Source organism: Odocoileus virginianus, chromosome 1, assembly GCF_023699985.2.
Source record: "Odocoileus virginianus isolate 20LAN1187 ecotype Illinois chromosome 1, Ovbor_1.2, whole genome shotgun sequence".
NCBI classification, from domain to species: domain Eukaryota; kingdom Metazoa; phylum Chordata; class Mammalia; order Artiodactyla; family Cervidae; genus Odocoileus; species Odocoileus virginianus.
This window is the reverse complement of record NC_069674.1, coordinates 85,196,488-85,221,762: the sequence shown is the minus strand read 5'-3', so window position 1 is coordinate 85,221,762 and position 25,275 is coordinate 85,196,488. Positions and strand designations below refer to the sequence as shown.

The window sequence follows — 25,275 nt, the reverse complement described above, 5'->3', positions numbered from 1 at the left end:
TTTACTATTACATTTGTGGTCCCAGACAGTGCAATAGGATAAGAAAAAGAAATTTAAAAATAGTAAGATTAGAGTGGCATAAATAAGTCATTATTCACAGGATATGATTGTATATCTAGAAATCCTGTACAAAATCATTTATACATTATTAGAATTAATAAGTTTAACAAAATTGGTTAATTTTAAAAGCAGTTAAAACATCAATTAAAATCAGTTATTTTGATTTAAAAATGAATTATCTTTGTTGATTTTCCAGCTCTTTTAGTCTAAAAACATGCCCTGATTATGTCAGGCAACTAGGAAGAAGGATCTGCTCCATTTAGGTCAGTTGATTTTGGAGAGCTACATAAATGCTATCTCCCCATGTTTTGAGGGTACCTGGTATGTCAGACGTTAAAGAATCTGCCTTCAATGCAGAAGACCTGGGTTCGGTCCGTGGATTGGAGAGATCCCCTGGAGAAGGAGATGGGAATTCACTCCAGTTTTCTTGCCTGGAGAATTCCATGGACAGAAGCCTGGAAGACTACAGTCCATGGGGTTGCAAAGAGTCGGACATGACTGAGTGACTAACACTTTAACTTATTTTCTTTTTTCCCCATGTTTTCTTCCAATTAATCTTTTCTCCATTCATTCAACATTTTTTTTTAAAATGCCTATTATATACTAGGCCCTATCTTTGCCTTTGCATTGGTTACAACAAAATAAGAGTATGGGCCTGGTGCACTGGGAAGACCCAGAGGAATCAGGTGGAGAGGGAGGTGGGAGGGGGGATCGGGATGGGGAATACATGTAAATCCATGGCTGATTCATGTCAATGTATGACCAAAACCACTACAATATTGTAAAGTAATTAGCCTCCAACTAATAAAAATAAATGAAAAAAAAAACATAAAAAAAGTATGACACACATGGCTGATTATAATATGTGTGTTGAGTAAACCAGAGTATTTGTGTATATCAGAGGATTTTAGAAAAGAGTTCAGAGCAGGCAGTGTTTGTGTTAGTCCTTGAATGCTTTAGTAAGGTTTCAGTTCAAAGAAGGATGGGGAAAATAAAATTCAGAGGGAATAGAATAAATAAAGGTGTAAGAGTGTAAAAATACTTGGTATATTTGGGAAATGTAATATAAAAGCTAAGATTAGTTCAAAGAAGGATGGGGAAAATAAAATTCAGAGGGAACAGAATAAATAAAGGTATGAGAGTGTAAAAATACTTGGCATATTTGAGAAGCGTAATATAAAACTAAGACTAGTTAGTAGATTGTTTGCTTGATTGATGTGTGCACCTATCCTCACATACCTGTTATATTTTGCAAAATCTGATTAGCCTTTTTTTCTGTTCTTTTCTGAATCATGAAAATAATAGAGATGATTTCCTTGTCTCTTAAGTACAAAGTAAGTTTTGGGCTTCTCCAAGGATACCCTTGCCTATTTCCATTAGTGCGTCTTCCATTAGTGCCAGCTAAAATGATTTTTTATATTTTAAATGACCTAGTTCAAAAGAATCTGAAAATTATTTATTTGCAACATGATAATGGCCACAACTTTTATGGTGCATTAAAATAGCTGTAGTACTTAGAAATTATATGGTATGTGCAACTTAACAAACATCTGAATTGTATTAATACAGTATTGTAACTTTCTGTAAAAGATGTAGAAAAATAAATATCCCTGTACTGACTGAAAAGCTATATAAAGAATTGCTGTAATGATTGCATTTAAGCTTTAGATACAGGAACTCTTAAACGAGAGCTTCAAAGGTCAAGAAGTTGTGTTAAAATCATCTAGTATATCTTACAACTATTATTACTTGATGGAATTGTGCAACAAAGATGGCAGGATAGGTGTGTGATATTTCCTACATCTGCATCTGTTTTATCTAGTATAAAACATGCAGAAGTTCTTGGGTTTGCATAAATGATTGCAATACTGCCTTATTTATCTTTTAATAGTTCTTACTAACATTGAATAGCCTCATTGCCAGTATTTTTGTGATGTATTATCAGCCAAACTAAATACATAATACAGCTTTACTGTATATTCTTTTTTCTCCAAATTTATAAAATATTACTATTTAATATTTTATTACAGCTGATTATTAGATTTTACTAATAATGACCAATACTCATAAATATTTATAAAATAGATGCTTTAGTCACATGTTTTAGTGCTTATAATTGTGAATTATTAAATCAGCAAACTCTTCTAGAGAAGATAACTCAATTCTGTGGTCCTCTAGACAAGGTTTTAATTTTATGAAAACAGAATCTGAATGTTGCTTGCCTTCTTGCCAACTGAGAGTATTACCCATTGCCTTCTCGGCAGAGCTGCTAGAGAAAAAATAAAGAACCTACATTGAGAACTCTGTCAATTCAACTCTGTCTATGTATATACATTCAAAATGAAACAAATTGGGCAATTTACTGAAGGTTAAATCCTCTAAATGACATTCACCTAAAACACGCAGGAAAACAGTTTGGGAGGCTTAAATTATCAATGTAATTGCCTTAATTCTCTAGGCTACTTTCATAAATAGACACAACTTTATCGTATCTAACTGACGATTCCAAATTGGAGGTTTAGGCTTGTTTGTATTTTTACTCTTAACACCCTGAATCACCTTTATTTTCTACATAAGCTAAGTCCTAAAAATAGCCCACAGACCTAAAGTGAGAGCATTCCAGAAATGAGGTTTTCGCATTAATGCTCTGCCCTGCAGCTTTCGTTCCAGTAGCTAGCGCCTTTCAGGTTGTCAGCATTTTCACCCTGAAGTTGCAGGAAAGCTTTTTTAAGAACCAAATATGCTGATACAACATTGTGCCTTTGTTCTTAAGTATTCGAACACAGAATGATATTTCAGAACGTTTTATTAAGAAAGTCTACCTGATTTCTATTAAAAAGTTTTCTCTAAGCCCCGAGACAGAAGTGAAAGGAAAGATTATTTATGAGCAAGGTAGCTCAACCCTGTCTAATTCTTGAATAAGAGTTTTCCAAGTAACCTTCCGTTTATGATTCAGGAGTTCCTCTGAGTTAAGAGGGTGTTACTACGTAGGGTAACATTTTTTTAAGATACTATCTGAAATACCAAATTTTTAAAAAATGATTTTTAACCAATTTTAAGTGTTTAAAACTGCAGTACGTTTCACTGCCTGTGGGTTTTTTTTCCCCATCTTGCCAAACTATATTGCAAGTAAACCTTTTGATGTTTTAAAAGTTTTTCTTAGGCAGCTAAGAAAAACACCCTGGAAAGTTATATTTAGTGAATCTACCCACGTATAAATATCCCTGAGCTAGTCTGCTATCCTATGGCATCTGGAAGAAAGGTGCTATTGTTGTAGATTCCATGACTGAAGTATAGAATAATCAATTCAGAGAGACCCTGGGGGGAAGATTCACTCGCATATGCTGTGGAAACTTGGAATCCCGGAGCTTTTTATATTCTTTTTTTTTTTCCCCCTACAGATGAAGGGATATAGATGAATTCATGGTTTAGCACAATGTCTAATGACATCATTTCCCATTCTTGCCTTATAATAGTTTGGTATATTTGAGACTACTAGCTTTAAATTTACCAAAAAATCTTTTTTGTGGTTGTCAGTCCCTTTTTTACTATTACTTTCCTTGCTTTCTGGGTCACAATAACTAGACAGCTATTTTGTTTGCAAGTGCTCTGGCTGTGCAGTTCGTCCGGCTCCACACCAAGCCATATCACCAAGGTATTCCCCAGGGATGCATCATCAGATTTAGTTCTGCCAGAACACTCCATAAATTATTTAAAGCTCTTCTTCATTTCTTGTGAAACAATGTTTGCCGAGCTTCCCCATGAAAAATCAGTGTTATTCCAGAAGATCAGGAATTTGTCCTGTGCTTCCACCAGTATCTACATTGGTGTAAATACAGTGGAAGCCTAACAAAAGTGTACAGTTATTTTATCTTTGGTAAAATATTTGAAATTTTTCTCTACTATGTATTCAATAGCAGTTAAACAAGAGCAGCTATGTCTCGTGGCTTTCTACTATGACATATCCAAACATAGAGTAGTTAGATGCAAAAACACTGCGGAAGTATGAATAATAGACTTCCCACCTTCTGTCTACTTCAGCTTCCCTGAGGTTTTGTCTGCAGGGCCCAGCTGCATGTACACAAATGGTGGAATTAGTTCTGTGAGTAACCTACAAAAATTACATAAGTAACTCGGATTTTTAAATATGACTAATACACAGACACGCACCTGCTTCAGGGACTTCATAGATTAGTTTTGTGACCAACAGAAGAGACCCTTGGAATTTAATTATATTGCTGCAAAATGGAAAATGAAACTGGCTACACTTTTGGAACTGATATCAGAAAAATGTTAATTAGTTCTTGGAGCAAGCTTTTTTTTATTTTTAAGGTTGTTTCTGTTTGGTTTGCTTCTGTCAAACTTACAAAGTCATAATGTCCTGCTCATGTTATCATTTGCTGTCCTTACAGCTGGAGCCACTTGCAGAAGATGTCCTCCACCAAACTCCAAATATGAATGCCGTCATTTCTCTACAGAAGATCATTGAAATTCAAAGTATGTCTTCAAATTTTTTAATATTTCTAATGTACTTGTTAAGCATATATTGAGAATTGAGCACATGGAAAATATATTTGAGTTTTTCAAATATAAGGAACAGATATGAAGTAATTATAATTTGGACCTACTGTGTATTCATACCTAAATGTGTTATTGCCTTGCTTTTTACTGTGGCAATCTCGCACTGATAACAAAGTTGGAAGACTCTAGATTTAAAACCTTGCTTTTCTCATATTTTCCAAGAGTATTTGGATTTTTTTCCATTACTGCCACTAAGTATTTACACAGAGGAACTAAATTAACACAGAAATTGTGATTATATTGTCCAGCGTTAACTGAGGTAAGTTATCTCCTAATGATGTTGGAATTCACCAGTAATTTACTGGTTTTAAAGAAAAAGTTCATGAGAAAGCCTACCACGAAATCCAACTGAACAAAAAGGGAGAGTTAGAGATGTTTTTTTTTTTTTTACTATCCAGTTCCTTTCACATCAGTGTTAATTTATCAGGAATTTTTCTTTATAGATGATAGCATGCATGAGCTTGCTCACACACACGCATGTACACATACACACACTGAAAGCAGGCACAAATTAATATAGAAGTTAGCATGAACAGGAAAACAAAATGGCAAAATTAAATGTGAAGGAGGACTGGAAAATCCTTAGTTTTGCCACTGTTTTGTTGTTCAGTCATTTAGTCATGTCCAACTCTTTGCTACCCCATGGACTGCAAGACTTCAGGCTTCCCTGTCCTTCACCGTCTCTTGGAGTTTGCTCAAACTCGTGTCCATTGAGTTGGTGATGCCATTCAACCATCTTGTCCTCTTAGTTGTCCCCTTCTCCTCCTGCCTTCAATCTTTCCCACCACTTGGGTCTTTCACAATGAGTCAGCTCTTCATATCAAATGGCCAGAGTATTAGAGTTTCAGCTTCAGCATCAGTCCTTCCGGTGAATATTTAGGATTGATTTCCTTTAGGATTGAGTGGTTGGATCTCCTTGCAGTTCAAGGGACTCTCAAGAGTCTTCTCCAACACCATAGTTCAAAAGCATCAACTCTTCAACTCTTTTGTTGAAGTATTTTTTTTAAACACAGGTGGAGAAGCCACCTTCCATCTGTGTCTCTGAGTCTTTGTCTTTGCTTGCTCAGTAGTAATTTGGAGATATGGTTGTGACTGGCATGTTGTGTAATCCATTCATCTTGTGCTTATTCAGTGTAATCTAACACCTCACTAAGGTCATCAGTAGTAGAAAAATTATCTACTTTTTACACATAGATTCTTTTTTTCTATCTTTTTTCCTACCATTATACACACAGATTATTAAAAATCATTGTCCCTGTGTATATTATGTTCACATCACTTTCAATGAGCATTCTTAAGTACTTATTACATGTTGCTACATGAAAACTGGAGCACTTATCAAATCAAAGCACAGAATAGGAACAAGGAAGAATTTTTAGTATTAGGAAGTTTGCGTTCCAGTGAGTGAGAGGCTCTAAAATAGATCATTTTAGTAGAAGTCACAGCGTGCACTGAATCATGGGCAAGGAACAGTCCTTAAGCCCCTTTCAGCCAGAAGGAGAAGCCCTGGAAAGTGGGGAGGGTTCGAGGAAGACTCCTCGGCAGTGATAGGGCCTGGGCTTAGTCTTAAGGTCTGAAGAGGATTTTGGCCGGATGAAGAAACAGGGAATGTTCTGAAGGCAGTGACAGGAGCAGAGGGTTCAGTTTCACATAGGTGTAAAAACTCATGGTTTATATATGTCTTTAGAAACTACTGTTGGCTTTTGCATTGGATCTAACTCCCCGGTAATGACTTTGCCCTGCGTGATGTTTTTCCTTTCACCACTGACATTATTGTGTGGCTTGTGCAGTCTGCTTTAGCCAAACAAACCTTTTTGACTCTTGAAAAGAATTTACTGTACTATCAGATTTCTGTGTAAGAATTCTGCCCCTGTGGATTCTGAATCTGTGTCTTCTGCTCCAAAATGCTTTGCAAATATCCAACCCTGACCACTTCCCCCATAAAAATCTCTTTACTCATATTGAGCATTCCACCCAGTTCAGTTCAGTGGCTCAGTCGTGTCCGACTCTTAGTGACCCCATGAACCGCAGCATGCCAGGCCTCCCTGTCCATCACCAACTCGCGGAGTTTACTCAAACCCATGTCCATTGAGTTGGTGATGCCATCCAACCATCTCATCCTCTGTCATTCCCTCTCCTCCTGCCTTCAATCTTTCCCAGCATCAGGGTCTTTTATAATGAGTCAGTTCTTCGCATCAGGTGGCCAAAGTATTGGAGCTTCAGCATCAGTCCTTCGAATGACTATTCAGGACTGAGAGCCCTTCTGGCCATGGGGTCCTTTGCAGCTGCCCAGGCTGCCTGTGTAGGAAGCTTGCCTTGAAGGTAGCCTTTGTTAAACAGGGCAGCCGCCTCTTCACTTGTCTCTGAGTGTCAAACAGGTGACTCCTTTTAACTTGGAGAGATGTTCGAATTTCTACTCACTTCCTATCCCAGGTTCAGAAGATTCTTTTGTGCTGGGGTTTGGGACTACAGTATCAGAAAAGCACATAAATGTGGAGAAGCAGGACTTGTAGCATGTGGGAAGCATTCAGGCAAGTTCCTCGATTGCCATGTCCCAAGGCAGACAGCAAGGTGCTGACAGGCGTTATGTGGTTTTCTCTTTGAGAACTGAGCCCCCCAGCTGAGGGCATGCAGGTGCTGGAGGCTGTGATTAGCATTGGCCCTGTGCCTGGCCGCATGGATGTGAGTATTCTGCAGCACAGTCATCCCTGTTGTCCTGTGCTTGTTTGTACTACTTACTTAGCTGAGAAGAAAAGGCCTTACAAGGCAACAGCAGGGCAACTATTTCTCCTAACAGGTAAAGAACCAGCCCCAACCCCTGCTCCTGCCCCTGACAGGTAAGGGTCGGCTTCAGCTTAAGGTGGTGGGTGTACACAGAGATCAGCCAGTTCTGACGAGGGAGGTATGGTCAGGCAGTTTCATGTTTGCACATGCTCTTCACTCTGCTCACTGCGCCTTCTGCCTTGTCCCTATGAAGTTTCCAAGACTTAGGGCAAACGTTATGTCTTTGGGACACCATCTTGAAGCACCATTCACCCCTGTTCTAGATCAGACATATTTCCTGGGTGCTTCTCAGGGCAGAGATTGTTTTTGCTGATGTTCTTTGTTTTCAATTGCTGTATCCTCTGCTGTGCAGTGTCTGAAATGTAATAGGTGTTCTGCAAACATTTGTTGAATGAATGAGTCAGCTAATACATCAGTATTTGCCACACTTTTTTTTCCTTAGCCCAGACTGACTTTTTAACTAAGGTTATACTCCTTGGTTAGCTCAAGCAGAACAAGGGATTAAGAAATGCAGGCAAAATATCCATGAGAGCCCACTTCTTTACACTCTTTCACAACCCACAATGATGAGTCACTTCTAAGTTAGAAAGAACATGAATTACTTGTGAGCTAACCATTTCCATTGCTAAGCTTGGAGATGGCAGTTCTAAGAGTTGACCGGCCATCTGTAATCACCAACAAGCAATGCCAGGTAAAAAGTCAGCCCAGAGAAGGATAAAGGACTGTCACAGGTTTATATCCTTTCCTGAAATCCATCCTAACAACTTGCAGTCCGTTGAACTCTTACCATCTTCTAGATAATAAGGTGAGAAGCAAGATTCCCAGATAACATGTTTACAGCAGTCCTGGCTCATGATAACACTTTCACGGATGCTGAACTGAAAGGAAGAACCATGAAGTGAGTTTTCCATGAAACTAAATTTATATAGTTTGAAAGACTGTAATTTTGAGAAACATATAATGAATGATGTTGATACTGATCTGTGAAACCTCAAAATATGGAAACCACAAGTATACAGTCATGGTTTCCTTTTATTTATTTAAATATTTTAGAAAGAAGAGTACTCCTTTTAAGTGTCAACCAACTTTGTAGACCTCCTGCATGACCATAGTGGTAATCACAGTATCTTTTGATTTGTGGACCAAGAAAATGTATATGTACACAAGGATTTGAGGATTCTTTGAAAATTTTGCTGCAGCCCTCCAGTGGTTTGCAGCTGACAAGTTGAAAAACACTATCAGGGGATTTTAAAATAATATGAATATCAGTATAACCCTCACCAGACATGTGACAAAGAGCTAGCCACTTAACTTTCCTAAGGGATTTCCAGAGAAATTACTTGTCACCACACTGCTTTTCTAAGGTGCTGCAAGGTGTCCAAAAAATGTCAAATCAGAAGCAGAGTCAGAGAAGAATGCTAAGAAGTTTTTCCCTTTTTCCCCACTTTCATCTCTCTCTCACTCTAGGAATTCTTCCCTTGTTTAGTAGATTGGGGTCTTAGAATTCCTTATTGTGCCAACCAAGCAAACTGATGACATAGGTCAGAATGAGGAAGGAACATTATTTGCAATGTCACCATATGATCTTGTCAGACTTGTTGTATATCAGTGGAGAAACAACATCCATGTCTCTTGCACATGATATTTGTCAGTATGGCTAAATTTAATCTGTATTTTTTAAACTCATACATAGGACACACAGCATTATTTATGGCAATGAGAATTGCATTTATGGTCTTCTGAATTTATACAACTTTTGAGACCAACATGAAAAGGGATATGATTTTCCCATTGTAGGACAATATACCGTGTAACTGTGTAATTGACTACAAGGTAGCTGGTTATCCACATTGTTCAGGCAGCTGCAGTGGGCAGAGCACACTCTGTCGCCCATTCTAGAGAAATAAAAATGGAACAGAATTTTCTCTGGGAGATTAGAGGCTTGTGTAGTTGACACTGTATCCTGGTCAGAACCCTACCTAATTCACGTTTGTCTGTGTCACTGAGTGAGTCACTTCCTGCTCCTCTTTGTCCTGTCTGCGGCTCTTCTTTCCTTTTCCTTCTTCTCTTCCTCAACACATTCTTTCTCTCCTCCCCCTCTTCCTTAATCTGCTCCTCTGATATTATTATATCCTTTGTTCAGAAATTACCCTTAAAAGTAACAAATGATTTTGGAAACAAATGGAGGGCTATTAATTTTGCTGATTTCATTTTTACTCTATTTCCATTGGAGATAACCCCTGGTAATACAAACACTATTGGTGTTTTATTAGAGTGGGTAATCAGAGAAGGTACTATCCAATTATCTTGATGACTAAGATATCTGAATAGTAATTAGTGAAAAAAAGACTGTTAAAGGTTAAACTTTCTCTAGAGATGACAGCATCTATTCTTCTTATATGTGAAATACCATTTTCAGCCATCTCCTCCCATTATTTTAATACACTCTACCTACCCCCTTCCCAAGGAGAAAAGGTATTTATGTAAATACCTTTTACATCAGATGATCAGGAGAAAATCAGTTTGTTTCTAAGTTGAAAGGAATTTGTATACATCTTGTGTTGTGAGGAAATTGTCCAAGATTTTGACCTCCTGGGTCTATGCACATAGATTAAAGGGTTGTCTCCCCAGATTGCAACAAGCACTGCATAAATCATTTCAGAGCCCTCTAGCTTCTTGAGTCCACACCCACACTCAGTTTTTCTTCTCTCTTTTTGTTCCTTTTCCTTTTGATTTTCTGCCTTTTTTTTTTTTTTCTTATCTCCCTGTCTTTCCCTCTCTCCTCCATCTCCATGCTGTTGAGACCCAGGGGAGAATAAGAGATACACCCAATGTGGAAAATGGACTTTTTAACTGATAAGGCATTTGTTGATTTATGTCAAGCACAGAAGGAGCATGATAAAACCTACATTTCAAAAGATCACTCTACCTACACAGTAAGGATGAGAGATAGCAGGACTTACTGTCAGATGTAAGCAATTTAATTCAGAAGTGACGTTGGCTTGATATAGTATTTAATAGGCATGGAGAGGATGAAAGTTTCAGGTTGGACAACAGAGTAAGTAGTGGTTTCACTTCCTGTGGTGGGGAACAGTAGGGGGGAAAATGTTCAAAAGGAAAGATGAATATTAAGAAAAAGAAACTGCTGATCGGAAGGCTTGAGATTTGGGGGACCCGTCTTTAATATCAGTTTTCTTCACAGAGAAGTTTTGGAGGGATATCGGATGAAATTATTTACACAATGCAAACCCTGTCAGCTGATAGCAAATAAATTATAATTACTGAGTGTTTTCAGCGTGCCAGGCACAGTTCTAAGTATTAAGAATTAATGTGTTAATTCATTTAATCTACTTAACAACGCTATGAGATAGTTACTGTTTTCATTCCTCTTTTACAGTCAAGTAAACTGAGGCACATCTAGATAAAACACTGCAAGATCACAGTTACTAAATGGGCAAAAGCAAGCTCACAGATCAAGCATTCTAGCTCCAAAGTCAGTGGTCTTTGCTATTGTTTTATTCTAGCTCAGAAAGATACTCATTCCTTCGCTATTCTTGTATACACTTTTCCCCATTTCATCCAAACGTGACAGTTTTAGAGGGAAAATCAATTAAACTGAAGTTTTGGAGTTTTAGACATTCTGGTTAGTTGAGGTTTAGCCGGAGTCCGTTCTAGAAGGGCAGTGCCAAGTTGCAAGGAGCCATGGAGCTATGAATCCACTTTGGAGCCCCTTGTAAACTTGCAAATTACATCTAATCACAAAAAAATGCAAGGATTGGCAGAATTTCAAATCCCTGCCCTGTTGAGTTTAAAACCCTGACTGTTGTCAGGTGTGAGCTGCTATTTGTCATAGATTTTTTTGGCTTTAGACAGAGGCCTTGACGTTGCAGCCCTGGGCCAGGCCGACCTTCACTGAAGAAAAGCAGCGTTAGACATTTTCTCACTATTAACCCCGCCAGCCTTGCTTGTCTCAAAGCCAGATCAGACTTGCGCACATGGCTTTTTGAAAGTTGATTTTCAATTTCTTATTAACCATTCTCCTGAAATGTTAAGAGCTGGATTATTGTTTGGTGGAGCACTAATACTAGAATATTCCAAAATTAAAAGGAAAACCTGCCATCTGCTTAGAGACTTAACTTGTCTGGAAATTTTTTTTTAATTCCAATTGCATCTGTAATTATGAGTTTTCTTTCACTCACATTTCTACTAAGGCAAAACTAATCAAATCAAGAATCTAAATAAAACTATGCATCTTTCTTGGACTGCAAACTCTTTCAGGACAGAAATGCTTTCTGATTATTTTCTCAGCTGTTAGCACCCCGATGCACTTCACACACACCTGTGATACCATTCATTAAGATAGGGTGTGCTCGAAGGTCAAGTTTGTTGAAGACCATTTGTTAGATATTTACATATACATTATACACAAGCACAAACATACGTTTCATATGACCTCTAGTTCTCATACAGTGCTGCAGTGCATAATTAGTTTCCTCATCTGGTTCATGAATAAATTGAGGTTTAACAAGTTTAGGTTGCTTGTTGGAAGTCTTTCAGCTAGCAGCGCTAAAACCAACATTTGAACCCTGGTCTGGTTATGCTTTCAAAACCCACTTTTTTTCTGTTGAAGTATATGACGTTCCTGGTTCTACCTCATTTCACAGATAAGAACAGAGTTCCACCAGACTTCCTATTCCCAAGTATCCCAGAATAGACACTAGAATAGACCTGTTCCAAAATGTAATATCTTCTGCATACGTTAAAACAGACCATTTTAATCCATTAATGGGCTTGCTAGAATATAAGGGAAAATGAAGGATAAAGAAAACATAAGCTGAAATTTAATAGGGAGGAGCAAACAACTGTTGTTCAGTCACTCCGTAAGCAGTAAGTAACACAAAAAGGGAGAGCATTCCTGGGGCAAATGATGATGTCAGTGCTGTAACTGCACAAAAAAGCCTAAGGTGTATGTAAGAATCAGTAATATGAATTTGATAGATACTAAAGAAGTTTTATCTTCCTCCTTGGTTCTGGAGGAAGCAAATGCAATTCCTTTCTGAGGGAAAGTATCCTTAATTTAGGCCCTAATTGTATGCAGAGATCAACTTCAACAAAATATGATGTCAGATAAATACATATGTACATATTTAAATAAATGAATAAAATCAAACGCACAAGAACACAAGCCTCTAGGGAAAGTCCTCAGAAAAGAGGAACAAGAGAACAGCAATCCTTATTTGTGGGGTTAAAATGGAGGAGGGTCTCTAATTTCAAGTAATAATAATAATAGATTAAAAATGCTCATTTCTTTCACTCCTCTGTAAAACTCCACTAAAACTTAAGAGGATTTTGTTTTAAGACATACACTCACAGGGATAAATAATCCAAAAGGAAATAATATGAACCTGGAGGACAGATGACCGTCTGTTACTGTCTGGTTGTTGTTCAGTCACTAAGTCATGTCCGACTCTGCGACCCCAAGAACTGCAACATGCCAGGCTTCCCTGCCCTTCACTGTCTCCTGGAGCTTGCTCAGATTCATGTCCAGTGAGTCAGTGATGCCATTCAACCATCTCATCCTCTGTTGCCCGCTTCTCCTCTTGCCCTCAATCTTTCTCAGCATCAGGATCTTTTCCAGTGAGTCAGTACTGTCTTAGTAGACCTGAAAAAATCAAATTGTAAACCAGTACTGCAGGCATATCTCTTCCAGAGAAGGATACATCAGAACCATAGAACTGTTGACTCACACGCATAAAACTTATGTACTTTATTTCACTTATTTTTTAAAAATTTTTCCTAATTCATTATCCCTTTCCTTTCTTCACTTCTATATCCAACTTAAAAACAATAATATTTAAATTTGCATATTTACCTTTAATCTGCCTTAAAAATCTTACCCTTTGACCTTACCAATCTAAGGAAATCTCAACCCTGAATATAGTCTTCAAGGAACTATCTCTAACATTGGACCTAAATGAACAGGTCTGCTTAAGATTGTTATGAATCAGCAATTTGATCTCATGTACATTTCTGATCACCAAACTCAAGTGGCCCAATTGTGTTTCTCAGGTCAGTTTTCACCGCCTCTCAAACTACCCTTTCAAGCCTCACTCTCCTCAAACCATCCAGCTCACCTTTGCCTTCAATCTCAGCGACAAACTTTTATTAGAATAAAATGCAGCTACCTAACTGCTTTCTTTGAACTGTTCATTCTCATCAACAATTAAACACCTTAAAAATCTCTCCTCTTAAAATCAGACACCAACAACCTCACTTCTTACCATCCCTTGGCTCTCAAACCCTCCAGGAGCAAATTCTTGAAAAAGGTTTCTATCAAATTATCTCCATTTTAGCAGCTACAAATCCCTGTCGGAACCACAGTATTCTCTTTGCAGTCTTGCTATGGTCACCAGTGGCATTTCTACTGCTCACTTTAAAAAGGGATTTTATTAAACTGTTTATTTTGAAATAACTAAGTTTACAGAAGAGTTCCAAATATAATACAGAATTCTCTTATAAGCTTCCCCTGACTTCCCCTAAGTTAACATGTTGCATAACCATAGCACTATTACATAAACTAAGAGATTAACAGTCATGTAATACTGTTAACTAAACTATAGACTTTCTTTGGATTCAACCAGTTTTTTTCAGTAATTTTCTTAGTCTGTTCCAGGATAATAAACACATTGCATTTAGTTGCCATGCCTCAGTCTCCTCTCATCTATAACAGTTCCTCAGTCTTCTATACCATTTTTGGCCTTGACACTTCTGAAGAGTACTGGTCAGTGGTTTTGACAAATGTCTCTCAGTCTGGGTTTTTCTAAGGTTTTTTCATAATTAGGTTGAGGATATGCATTTTTGGTAAGATTGCCAGAGCAGTGATGTGATATCATTCTTTAATGCATCAGATCTGCAGTACATAATGTCAATTTGTTTTATTGTTGGCAAGGTTAACCTGGATCATTTGATTAAGATCTTTGGTGTAAAGTTAGAATATCTCCATTTAGAATTAATGAATATATTGGGAAGATACTTTAAGATTATGCAGACATACTCTTTCTCCTCAAACTTTTGCTCATTAATTTTAGCAGCCATCAGTGGCTGTCACCTGCAAAACTGATTATTCTGTTCCAGTGCCAATTTTCTATTTCCTTTACTCTGTCTTCATTAATTACTTGGAAATTATCTGTAATGAAAAGCTCTCTTTTCTCTTTCATTTACTAGTTTATTCATTATATATTTATATCAGAATGGATCTCAGATATTTATCATATGGGTTATAATCCAGTACCATCATTATTAATTTTTTTGTTTCAATTGTTCAAGCTCTGGCTTTTAGACTGGTTGCTATGTCCTTTTGACTTGGCTTCAGACAAATACACTCTAACATTCCAATCTCCCCAAGTCTTTGAATCCCTTCCTTTTCATTAAACCAAGGCAGGTTTGACATTTCTCAATCACTTCCTGTGGGCCACTTTTTGGTCCATGTTGTAGCCAACCAAACAAACGAGCTGTTGGAACCCCTCGGAACTCCGCTAGCTGCCACGTTAAATGCAGAATCTCCGCTCAGTGAGCCCACCCTCCTCACCTAAATGCTTTTCATTCTCCATATCCTTTTCTTGAGCGTGTAATATGGATACGTTATTTTAACCCTCTTTACTTCAGTTTTTTTCAATTGTAAAATAAGGAAAATGAAATTATCCTACAAGGTGGTTTTCAAATGATTACATGTGGAGCACATTTTCATAGGGCATATCAATAGGCACTTAGTATTTATTTCTTATCATTTTACTTACTGTTATTTTCCTTCCAGACCATAGTTTCACCATCATCTCTACATGAATAATTACAAAAATTTAAATCTTCTGCTCACACCTGAGTTCCAGATGTTTCCTAAACTTCTAGCTCAGCATCATCTCCTTGATACCACAAAGGCACATCTAGTCAACATGCCCAAAGCCATTTTCACTATTTTTCCCCCAAACCTCAGCCTCTTCCAGGTTTATTAGTCCAAGTAGATGGCCCAGTATCCTTCTAGTTTTGCTAGACAGGAATCTAAGAGTTATATCCTAATGTTGTTCTTTCCATTTTTGTTCTATGTCCAATCCATTACCTGCTTGCTGTACTCCTTAAACATTTCATTTATCCAACCAGTTATTTCTATTCCAGGGGCCACCATCCCAAATCAGGCCTTTCTGCTGTACCATTTCTATATCCTACAAAATGGTTTACCCAGTCACTCTTGCTTTCTCCATTTTTGTTTCTCTTAAGTGATGCAAGAGTGATCTTTTACAAAATAAGGCACATTCATCTCTATACCTCCTTGCTTTAAACCAGAGTTCAGCAAATTCTTTTCTGTACAATGCTGGACAGTAACTGCATAAGGCTTTGTGTTTGAACTGCCTAACTCTTCCATTGTAGCAGGTCACAGCCGATGTGTAATGAGCATGGCTGTGTTTCAGTGAATCTTTATTTACAAAAAAAATGGGTGTGGGACCAATTTGGTTTCTGAAAAAGGAAAAATCTGAAGCAAGTAGTATCTGGAATGGGATATTAAAATAACAGACATCAACCAAAACACCAGTTGTAAAGGACACCTAGATTTCTGATTTAGGAGATGCAGGGAGAAGTATTCAACATTTCTGCCACGTGACGCACCGGACAAGTGTGCTGTAGCCACAGCTTGGGACATGCCTTGAAGCCACCAAGTTGTCAGAAGGTGGGGTTGGGGTGAATGTGGGGAATCAAGGGTTAAGTATGGATAAAATGTGTTCAAGAAAAACCAGAATTTAGTACTCAGTTATTATTTCCCAAGAAAGCTGATAAGGAACATGTAACTTGCCCAAAGTGTTTAGTATTGACCATTCATCATGGAGACGTGTCATACCATGAGTGACATGAACACTGAAGACACAGTGTTACTGAATCAGTAAAATGTAGTCATCATTAAAACAAACAAAACATGGGGCTTCCCTGGCAGTCTAGTGGCTAAGACACCACACTTTCAGTGCAGAGGATGTCGGTTTGATACCTGGTTAGGGAACTAAAATCCTACATGCTGCATGGTACTACAAAAAAATAAAAATTAATTTTTAATGTTTTAAAAATAAGTAGGCCACAGGCAATCAAAGAAAGAATAAAAAATGAATTAGGTTGCTGGGAGAAATATCAATAACCTCAGATATGCAGATGACACCACCTTTATGGCAGAAAGTGAAGAATTAAACAGCCTCTTGATGAAAGTGAAAGAGGAGAGTGAAAAAGTTGGCTTGAAGCTCAACATTCAGAAAACTAAGATCATGGCATCCAGTCCCATCACTTCATGGCAAATAGATGGGGAAACAGTAGAAACAGTGCTTGACTTTATTTTTTAGGGCTCCAAAATCACTGCAGATGGTGATTGCAGCCATGAAATTAAAAGACGCTTACTCCTTGGAAGGAAAGTTATGACCAACCTAGAGAGCATATTAAAAAGCAGAGACATTACTTTGCCAACAAAGGTCCATCTAGTCAAGGCTATGGTTTTTCCAGTAGTCATGTATGGATGTGAGAGTTGGACTATAAAGAAAGCTGAGCGCTGAAGAATTGATGCTTTGGAACTGTGGTGTTGGAGAAGACTCTTGAGAGTCCTTTGGACTGCAAGGAGATCCAACCAGTCCATCCTAAAGGAGATCAATCTTGGGTGTTCATAGGAAGGACTGATATTGAAGCTGAGACTCCAGTACTTTGGCCACCTGATGCGAAGTGCCGACTCATTTGAAAAGATCCTGATGCTGGGAAAAATTGAGGGCAGGAGGAGAAGGGGACGACAGGGGATGAGATGGTTGGATGGCATCACCAACTTGATGGACATGGGTTTGGGTGAACTCTGGGAGTTGGCGATGGACAGGGAGGCCTGGCATGCTGCAGTTCATTGGATCACAAAGAGTCGAACATGACTGAGCAACTGAACTGAAGGCCACAGGAAACAATTTAACAAGTGCAGTTGCAGAAGGTGTGTTTAAGTATTACTCATAAAGAATGAATTTTTATTTAGATAAAATTACTGTGCTTTTAGTTTTTAATGTAGTTTTTTAATGTGTTTCCAATTTGAAGTGTTTTTTTTTTTTCTCAAGCTCCGAAGTGAGATAATATGTATTTGTTGATGTGGCTAGAAGAATATCTTGGTTGAAGATGCAGTGTCCTTGGGATACTTTAAGCAAAAAAAAAAAAAATTAGTTCATTTTAATAATGGTTGGATATTTTTCATTCAGTTCATGGAATTAAAGTTTTTGGAGATAAATCTACCAAAAATAAAACTTAGGACATTAATATAGGTGCTGTTATAAATTACAGTGAAAATCTAACACTGACAATACAATCTTTGATTTCTCATTAATACACATATTTACATTCTGCTAGAGCATAGCTTATTTTTAACAGAAATGCATTTTTGCATTGATTCCATAGTACCAAATTCCTTAAATTTTATTAGAAACTTAATATAATTATAAATATAATATAAAAATATATTGATAGTCTATCAGTGAAAGATTATGGTATTTTTCTCAAAATTTAAAATAACTGTATGTAAACACAGGGTGAAATGCAATTAAATGAAATACAAAGTTTTTAAAATACAGCTGATACTGATGATAAAGAAACATCTTCAGCAAAGCAGTACAAAATTTCTCTTTGCTGCCCATTATCAATCATGCTTTAGAAATGTTTGAGAGGACTATTCTATAATAATATTGAAGATATTATGAATGAGCTTTCTGAATTTTGACTACATTTTTCTTACCAGAATTCACTAGTCAAAATATTCAATAAATGGACCTCTAACTCCACAGATGAAGAAATAACTACATATGCAGGAATTGCCTGTTGATCAGAAATAAAAGGAAACTAAGAAAAAATATACAAATACTTTTTAAAAATTTATTTTACTGATGTATAGTTTATCTACAGTGTTAATTTCTGCTGTATACAGCAAAGTGACTCAGTTATACATACTTTTTTTTCATATTCTTTTCCATTATGGTTTATCACAGGATATTGAATAGGGTTCCCTGCTATGCAGTAGGACCTTGTAGCTTATCCATTCTATATATAATATTTACATCTGCTAATCCCAAACTCCCAATCCATTGCTCTCTAACCACCCTCCCCCTTGACAACCAAAAGTCTTTTTGATTATATCTGAGTCTGTTTCTGTTTTGTAGATAAGTTCAATTGTGTCATATTTTAGATTCCACATATCAGTGATGTATGGTATTTGTCTTTCTCTTTCTGACTTAACCTCAATTAGTATTATAATCTCTAGGTCCATCCATGTTACAGCAGATGGCATTATTTCATTCTTTCGTATGGTTGAGTAGTATTCTGTTATATACATGTACCACATCTTTATCCAGTCATCTGTCAATGAACATTTAGGTTGCTTCCATGTCTTAGCTATTGTGAACAGCACTGCTATGAACATAGGGGTACGTGTTTCTTGTTTAATTATAGCTTTGTCAGGATGTATGCCCAGGAGTGGGATTGCTGGATCATATGGCCAGTCTGGTGTTTGAGGAACCTTCATTCTATTTTCCATAGTGGCTGCACCTATTTGCATACCCACCAGCAATGTAGAAACAGTGTGGAAGGCTGTTTTGGGGGCACTGAACAGCAGAGAGTGAAGGCCTGTGATCCTAGCAGGAAACAAGGAAAAAGAAAGAAAATTATTCCAATTGCGTGGACCTACTAATAAGTGGCATAGGTGGAGCATAGGGAGAGAGAATTCAAATAGTAAGTCTAGCAGTTTTTCTAAGTTGAAGATCAAGTGATCAGAGTTTGGGGAAACAGAAGTGACTGGAATTTTTGAGGCAGAATATTTGGGATGAAGTTGATACACAAAGAAAGAGCTCTGTGTATCTATAAGCTTCCTTAAACAGTTGTCTTATTTACCTTTCTATACATGAGGTGGAACTCCACAAGGCTGGGGAACTAACCAGTGGAAAACTGTAGGTTAAACAATTCAAGGAGTTCAAACAGAACTGGGAATAGTTTTCATTCCCACAAGCTAGAGTAGAAAGATCTTGTAATATACAAGGCATCATGTAGAGATATCAAATGATTTCTTCTTAGTTACAGGGCTAAACTAATTTTATACTAAAGCCTGCCCTGGAGTTGGTCTAACAGCACAGGTATCCTCTGAAAGTTCATACTGATTTCAAGTAATTTAACTGCATGCTCAAACAAAGCCCAGTGCTTTCAAAGAACACAACAAAATTTGACCAAAAGTGTTCAAATTAACATCAAGCATCCAAATGAAAATTACCAGCCCAACAATGAAGTAGGAAAATATGACCTAGAACCAGAAGAAATATCAGTTAATAGAAACTGACTCAGTAATGCAGAGTATGGTGAAATTAAGATGAGAATGTTACTCCCAATGTAAGGAGAAAAGTGCAATCAATGCAGAGAAAACTGAAAAATGCAAAAAATCATGGAAGTTTTAGAGATAGTTTTTTTAATTTGAAGTTTAAAAATTCTGCAACCTAGAAGGATTATTGGCAGATTATACATTATAGAAGACAAAAGAAAAAAAGCAGGGGGGTGGTGTGTGGCGGAAATGGTGAAGTTGAAGAACAGAAAGTATCCAAAGAGAAGAATAGAGAGAAAAATACTGAAAAAGTGTATTAGTGGTATATGGGACAGTATGACTCATTTTAATATACCTATAATTGGAGTCCCACAAAAGGCAGCATTGGGGAAAATATTTGAAAAAATAATGGGAAAACATTTCATAAATATGCCAAAAATTACACACCCACAAATCCAAGAAATTTGATCAGTCACTGGCAGAATAAATATGAATAAAATCACACTGAGGAACATCAAAGAAACCAGACAAAAGAAAAAGCATATGCTTACATTCAAAGAAAGCATAGACATCAAGACAAAGATGATAAAGAAGTTTTTTGTGGGCGCAGGATACACAGCAAGAGATCTTAGTTCCCCAACCAGGGATCAAACCCATGCCCCCTGCAGTGTAAGCAGGAGTCCTAACCACTGGGCCACCAGGGGATTCCAATGAACAAATCTTTAGACTCTCAAAAATATTATGTTAAGTGAAAGATGTTAAAGACTACATAGTATATGGTTCCATTTCTATGAAATTCTAGAAAAGGCAGAAGTAAAATGGTAGAATTTTAGTGATTGTTAGGGACCAAGAAGAAGGGTAAGAAATTACCTCCAAAGAGCCAAAAAAGAACTTTTTGGGTTGAAGAGAATATTATAAGCTTTAATTTCTATAGTGGTTATAGGACTACATGCATTTACCAGAATGCATCATAAGCTGCCCTTAAAGCTGGTAAATTTGATTGACTATATAAAACTATACCTCAATGAATCTGATAAGAAATAGTCATGAAATGAAATGAAAAAAAAAAAAAAAGAAATAGTCATGAAATGGGGAGGGGTGTTCAGGATGGGGAACACATGTAAATCCATGGCTGATTCATGTCAATGTATGGCAAAAACCACCACAATATTGTAAAGTAATTAACCTCCAACTAATAAAAATAAATGAGAAAAAATTTTAATGCAAACTCGGGAAAAAACAAACAAAAAAAAAAATCATGAAATGAAGCAAAAATATAACCTTTGGAACTTTTAAAGAACTATAATTATAGGAAACATTGTTTGCAAAAGGAAAACATTTAAATTGATCCCTAAAAAAGCAAAAGAATCAATGAACCTACTAAAGAATAAGCACTCAAATCATGTACAAGATTTGATTTTGAAAATCTGTAACTAGGTTTTCAAAGATGTATATTTGTTGATAGAATCACTGATATAATTATTCTTAGCTGGATAAATTTATTTTCTGTCCTGTAATGTAATGAAATTTGACAAGTCAAATGATTTTGCAATATCTAAATTTGGTGAATAAAATTTGAAGTTACAAATGGAGAAAACTATTTTGATAAGTTTGGCTTACATAAAATATTTGCCAAAGGTACTCTGAAAGGAGGAAAAGGACAGTCGTCATGAAAATATTTGGTATGAAATATTTCAGTATTTTAAAAATTGGAAGTGAAGATATTCCACATTTAGCAGATACTGCTCTGAGCTTGACAGATAGCACTGCACGTGTAGAGACAGTATTTGTCTACCAGAAATATTACAGTCTCTCAGGAAGAGTAAAGATGCCACCATTTAAAATTCTTTGACTGAAAAATTTTCCTTTGAAGAAAATTTCAGGCAGTTTTATGAATCTAAAAACATTTAGACCATGTTGAAACAAAAAATGCCACTGATACTATATCAGTAAGATATATGACCACAAAACTGATTAACATATGTAAACATTTACCAAAAGTCATAATTCGATTTGTTGTTTTCTAATGTTAAGATAATGTTTTAAGAGTTGGTTGTATGCTTTGCCATATATGAACTGTGCTATTTTTATTTTTTAGAATAAATAACTAATAGTTGTGAAAATAATTTTGGAATAGTACTTTTTTAATAGGCCCACAGATTAAAGATAAATTGTTGACTAATAAGTATTTCTGCAACATATAATTTTTATTTTTAGCCCCATTTTAAACCTCAAAATTGCCCCAGCATGGATGAAGAATTACCTGATCACTCTATAACCAACTTCCAATATATCTGTTTTTGTACATATACAGTACATTGGATCCCAGAAAAGTCCATTTAGCTAAAAAAATATATCTTCCTGAACCTGAAAGACAGCTCACAGTGTGGAGATCCTGAGCTGCCAGCGGGAGCAGTTACTTTTCTCTAAGGATTTAGTATTCTCAAATGGGAGCGAAGTTATCGTTTTATGAGGACTCTCATAGCAGTGTGGTGATAAATTGAATGAGAATAGACAGGAAAAATACAGAAATGAATTTAAAAAGCGTTAACAAGCTCTGAGGTCTGGAGAATCCCTGAACCTAACCGCTTGTAAATTCTAAAGGAAATCAACCCTGAACATTCATTGAAAGGACTGATGCTGAAGCTGAAGCTCCAATACTTTGGCCACCTGATGGGAAGAGGTGACACATTGGAAAAACTCTCATGCTGGGAAAGATTGAAGGCAAAAGGAGAAGAGGGTGGTGGAAGATGAGATGGTTAGATAGCGTCACTGAGTCAATGGACATGAATCTGAGCAAACTCCAGGAGGTAGTGAAGGACAGGGAAGCCGGGTGTGCTGCGGACCGTGGGTCACAAAGAGTGGGACATGACTTAGCAACTGAACAACAGTAACAAACAGGCCCCTTGCAAGTCTCAAGTGTTAATCTCTAAGGATGAAGGAGTTGGAAGAACTTTGTCAGTGCCAGCTTCTTTTCCTGTGGTAACATGGTATGTAGTGACAAAAGAGGTCATCATCTAAGTGGCAAGAACATATTGGAGAAGTGAGTCTAAGGCTCCCAGTGTTAATGGAAGGGTGAGGTTGTGGTATCAAGAGGTTTTCAGACTCTCACAAGGCTTTGGTTGGGAAAACATCTGGTGGATGTGTTATTTCTAACACAGACCACAGACCTTCGTGTGTCAACAAGTACCTATTTTTCCAAACTGATCATTATCAAAAGTCTGGTTTATGCTGAAGTCTGATAACACAGCCCCTGCCCGAAGTCCTCTCATGGCTCCTGTCGGACCCACTGACACTCCATCTGGGTCCCCCGCCTCTTAATTCTTGATTCTCTGCATTCTTTTATCTAGTTTTTACCTTTTAGATTCATTCTTTGCTTTACCTTTTACCAAATACAAACGCAGAATAATGAGATCAAATAACTACCCCCTCAAAAAGTGCTGAGCAGTGGGAAGATTTACAGAGTAGGAAAAATGAATAAGGATAGAATATATGATCAAAGAGGGATTGTCTGTGTCCCAGTTTTAATGGAAAGCCTCTCTCTTTTGCCAGTTTTATTTCCTTAGGAGAACAACACACTGGTGGCTGGTTACTAATATTCTACTTTATAAACAGCAGCTCCTGAAAAAGCAGTAAATCTTGCTTCATTTCTCTTACATGCTAGTGGGGCTATTATTCCCATGCCAACAGACAGGACTTTTTAGCACATATGTTTCTGTAGAGGCAAACAAAAAACTACCCATCACGTGAAAATAGAACCCATAAATTGTGTGGTTTGAATTGACTACATATTGCATAGTCTTCCTATACAAACCTCCATTTTAATTATTCTTCTTTATAAAGAGATAGTCACCTATAAGTGCATTATTAATGTAGAATATTTCCCTTGTTTTTATAGGCATTGCTAAAGGCTATATTGAATTTAAAGTCTGGGATTATTTCTGAGTGAAGAACTTTGTACATTTGGATAAAAGCCAAACTGAATGTTTAATCTTAACTTAGCAGGATATTTAATACACGATAAATTTTATTAAAAAGGTCTCAGTTATTTAAAATCTGTCTCAGTACTCACATACATAAAGACTAAACTTTGAAGGATCATTGTCATTTCTGCTGAATGATTTTTATTAAGATTGCCCTTCTGTCCTGATTGTGTTTAGGGAGTGAAGATGTCTGTTACTGAGGGAAAAATACAATGCTTGAAAATTAAAACCCTGGGTTATTCTGATGTGCCATATTATCTAAAACAGTTTGCTGACCTCTTCAAGGGTTCGTAGGCTCACAGAAATGTGAGGTTTTCTGCTGTAACAGTTATTCTGATAATATCCAAGAGTGATACGTAACATGAAATCAGAAGAATCACAACCATTTAGAGCAGGAAGAGACCTTTCATTATCATCAGTCCCACCACCGTCATTTTATAAATGTGGACATTGTTCCCAGATGACTTCTCTGGGACTAGTATGGGGTCCTCAATCTATAAATCCTGACTTTTAGGGTTCCCTTTAGAGCCTAACGTACTCAAGAGGAAAATTTCACACAATTAGCTTAGTCAAAAGACCTTCCAGTGACACTACGCAACTCTTGGTTGTAACTGCAGGAAACAGGCCTCTCGTTCTCTTCTCAGTTCGGTACCTGATTTGCAGAAAGCTACCCATGTGGACCGCGGGGACTCTAGCAATACAGTTCTGTGACGGACAACCCTACAGGCCTCAGAAACTTGGGGTAGGCTCCACAGGCTCCGGAAAGACTGTGCCTGACAGTGCCTTCAGCCACGTGGTGGGAAACACATCACTTTAAAAGGGATACTCAAAAAAATAAAATAAAACAAAAATAAAAAGGGATACTCTTCTGTGAGCTCTTGTCTCCAGCTTCATGAGAGCTTCATCAGTGAAGCAGCCCGGTGCTCACAGTAGACTGTGAGAAATAAAGGTCATGAGAAATGACTGGTCTCTACGTGGTTGTCTCACAATGTGTGATATACCCATGCCATAAAGCCAGAGAAAGGCAGATCAACTGAGGCACATGTCTAAGGAAGAAAGGTAATTTGTTATTACCAAAGATGATTTCTTTGGTAAAGGGATGTAATATATAAAACTGTTTTGCCTTGTGCCTAATTCTTTTCAGATTTCATATATTGCGTCTATTTGTATATTTTTATGGGTGGTAGGGAGATGATAGAGCAGGACCAAATATAGGAGGATAGCAGCTCACAGAGGAAGAAACATTCTGGACTCAGGCAGTCCTGGGTGAGGATTTCCCCTCCTCTGCTTGTTAGCCATGTGTTCTCAGAGAAAAAATTATCTAACATTGCATATTTAACTGTCATGAGGGTTAAACTAAATTATACATGTGACAATACCTAGCACAGTCCTTGGCACATACTGGGAGCTCAATAACACTAGTTTTCTATTATATATCATTTAACCTGTAAAATCACCTGTTGTTTATTTGTGAGAGGTCTCACATTTGTCACTCCAGAGAAAAAGGAAGTGATGATT

General features: G+C 37.1%; 1 protein-coding gene and 1 long non-coding RNA gene across 18 annotated transcripts in view; one reads left to right on the top strand and one right to left on the bottom strand.

The window, feature by feature from the left end:
• The window catches only part of HDAC9 (histone deacetylase 9), a 972,671-nt gene that overhangs the window by 931,224 nt on the left and 16,172 nt on the right, over window positions 1–25,275 (top strand). For all 17 annotated transcript variants that reach the window (XM_070470395.1, XM_020901439.2, XM_070470453.1 and 14 more), the window contains one exon: window positions 4,473–4,557. In XM_070470395.1, coding sequence (XP_070326496.1) covers window positions 4,473–4,557 — 85 coding nt within the window. The remainder of the gene's footprint in view (window positions 1–4,472; window positions 4,558–25,275) is intronic.
• Window positions 17,485–19,246, bottom strand: LOC110142326 (uncharacterized). Its single transcript, XR_011489996.1, has 3 exons — window positions 19,031–19,246; window positions 18,209–18,288; window positions 17,485–17,617 (listed from the first exon to the last, which is right to left on the bottom strand). It is a non-coding gene; the product is annotated as an uncharacterized lncRNA (long non-coding RNA).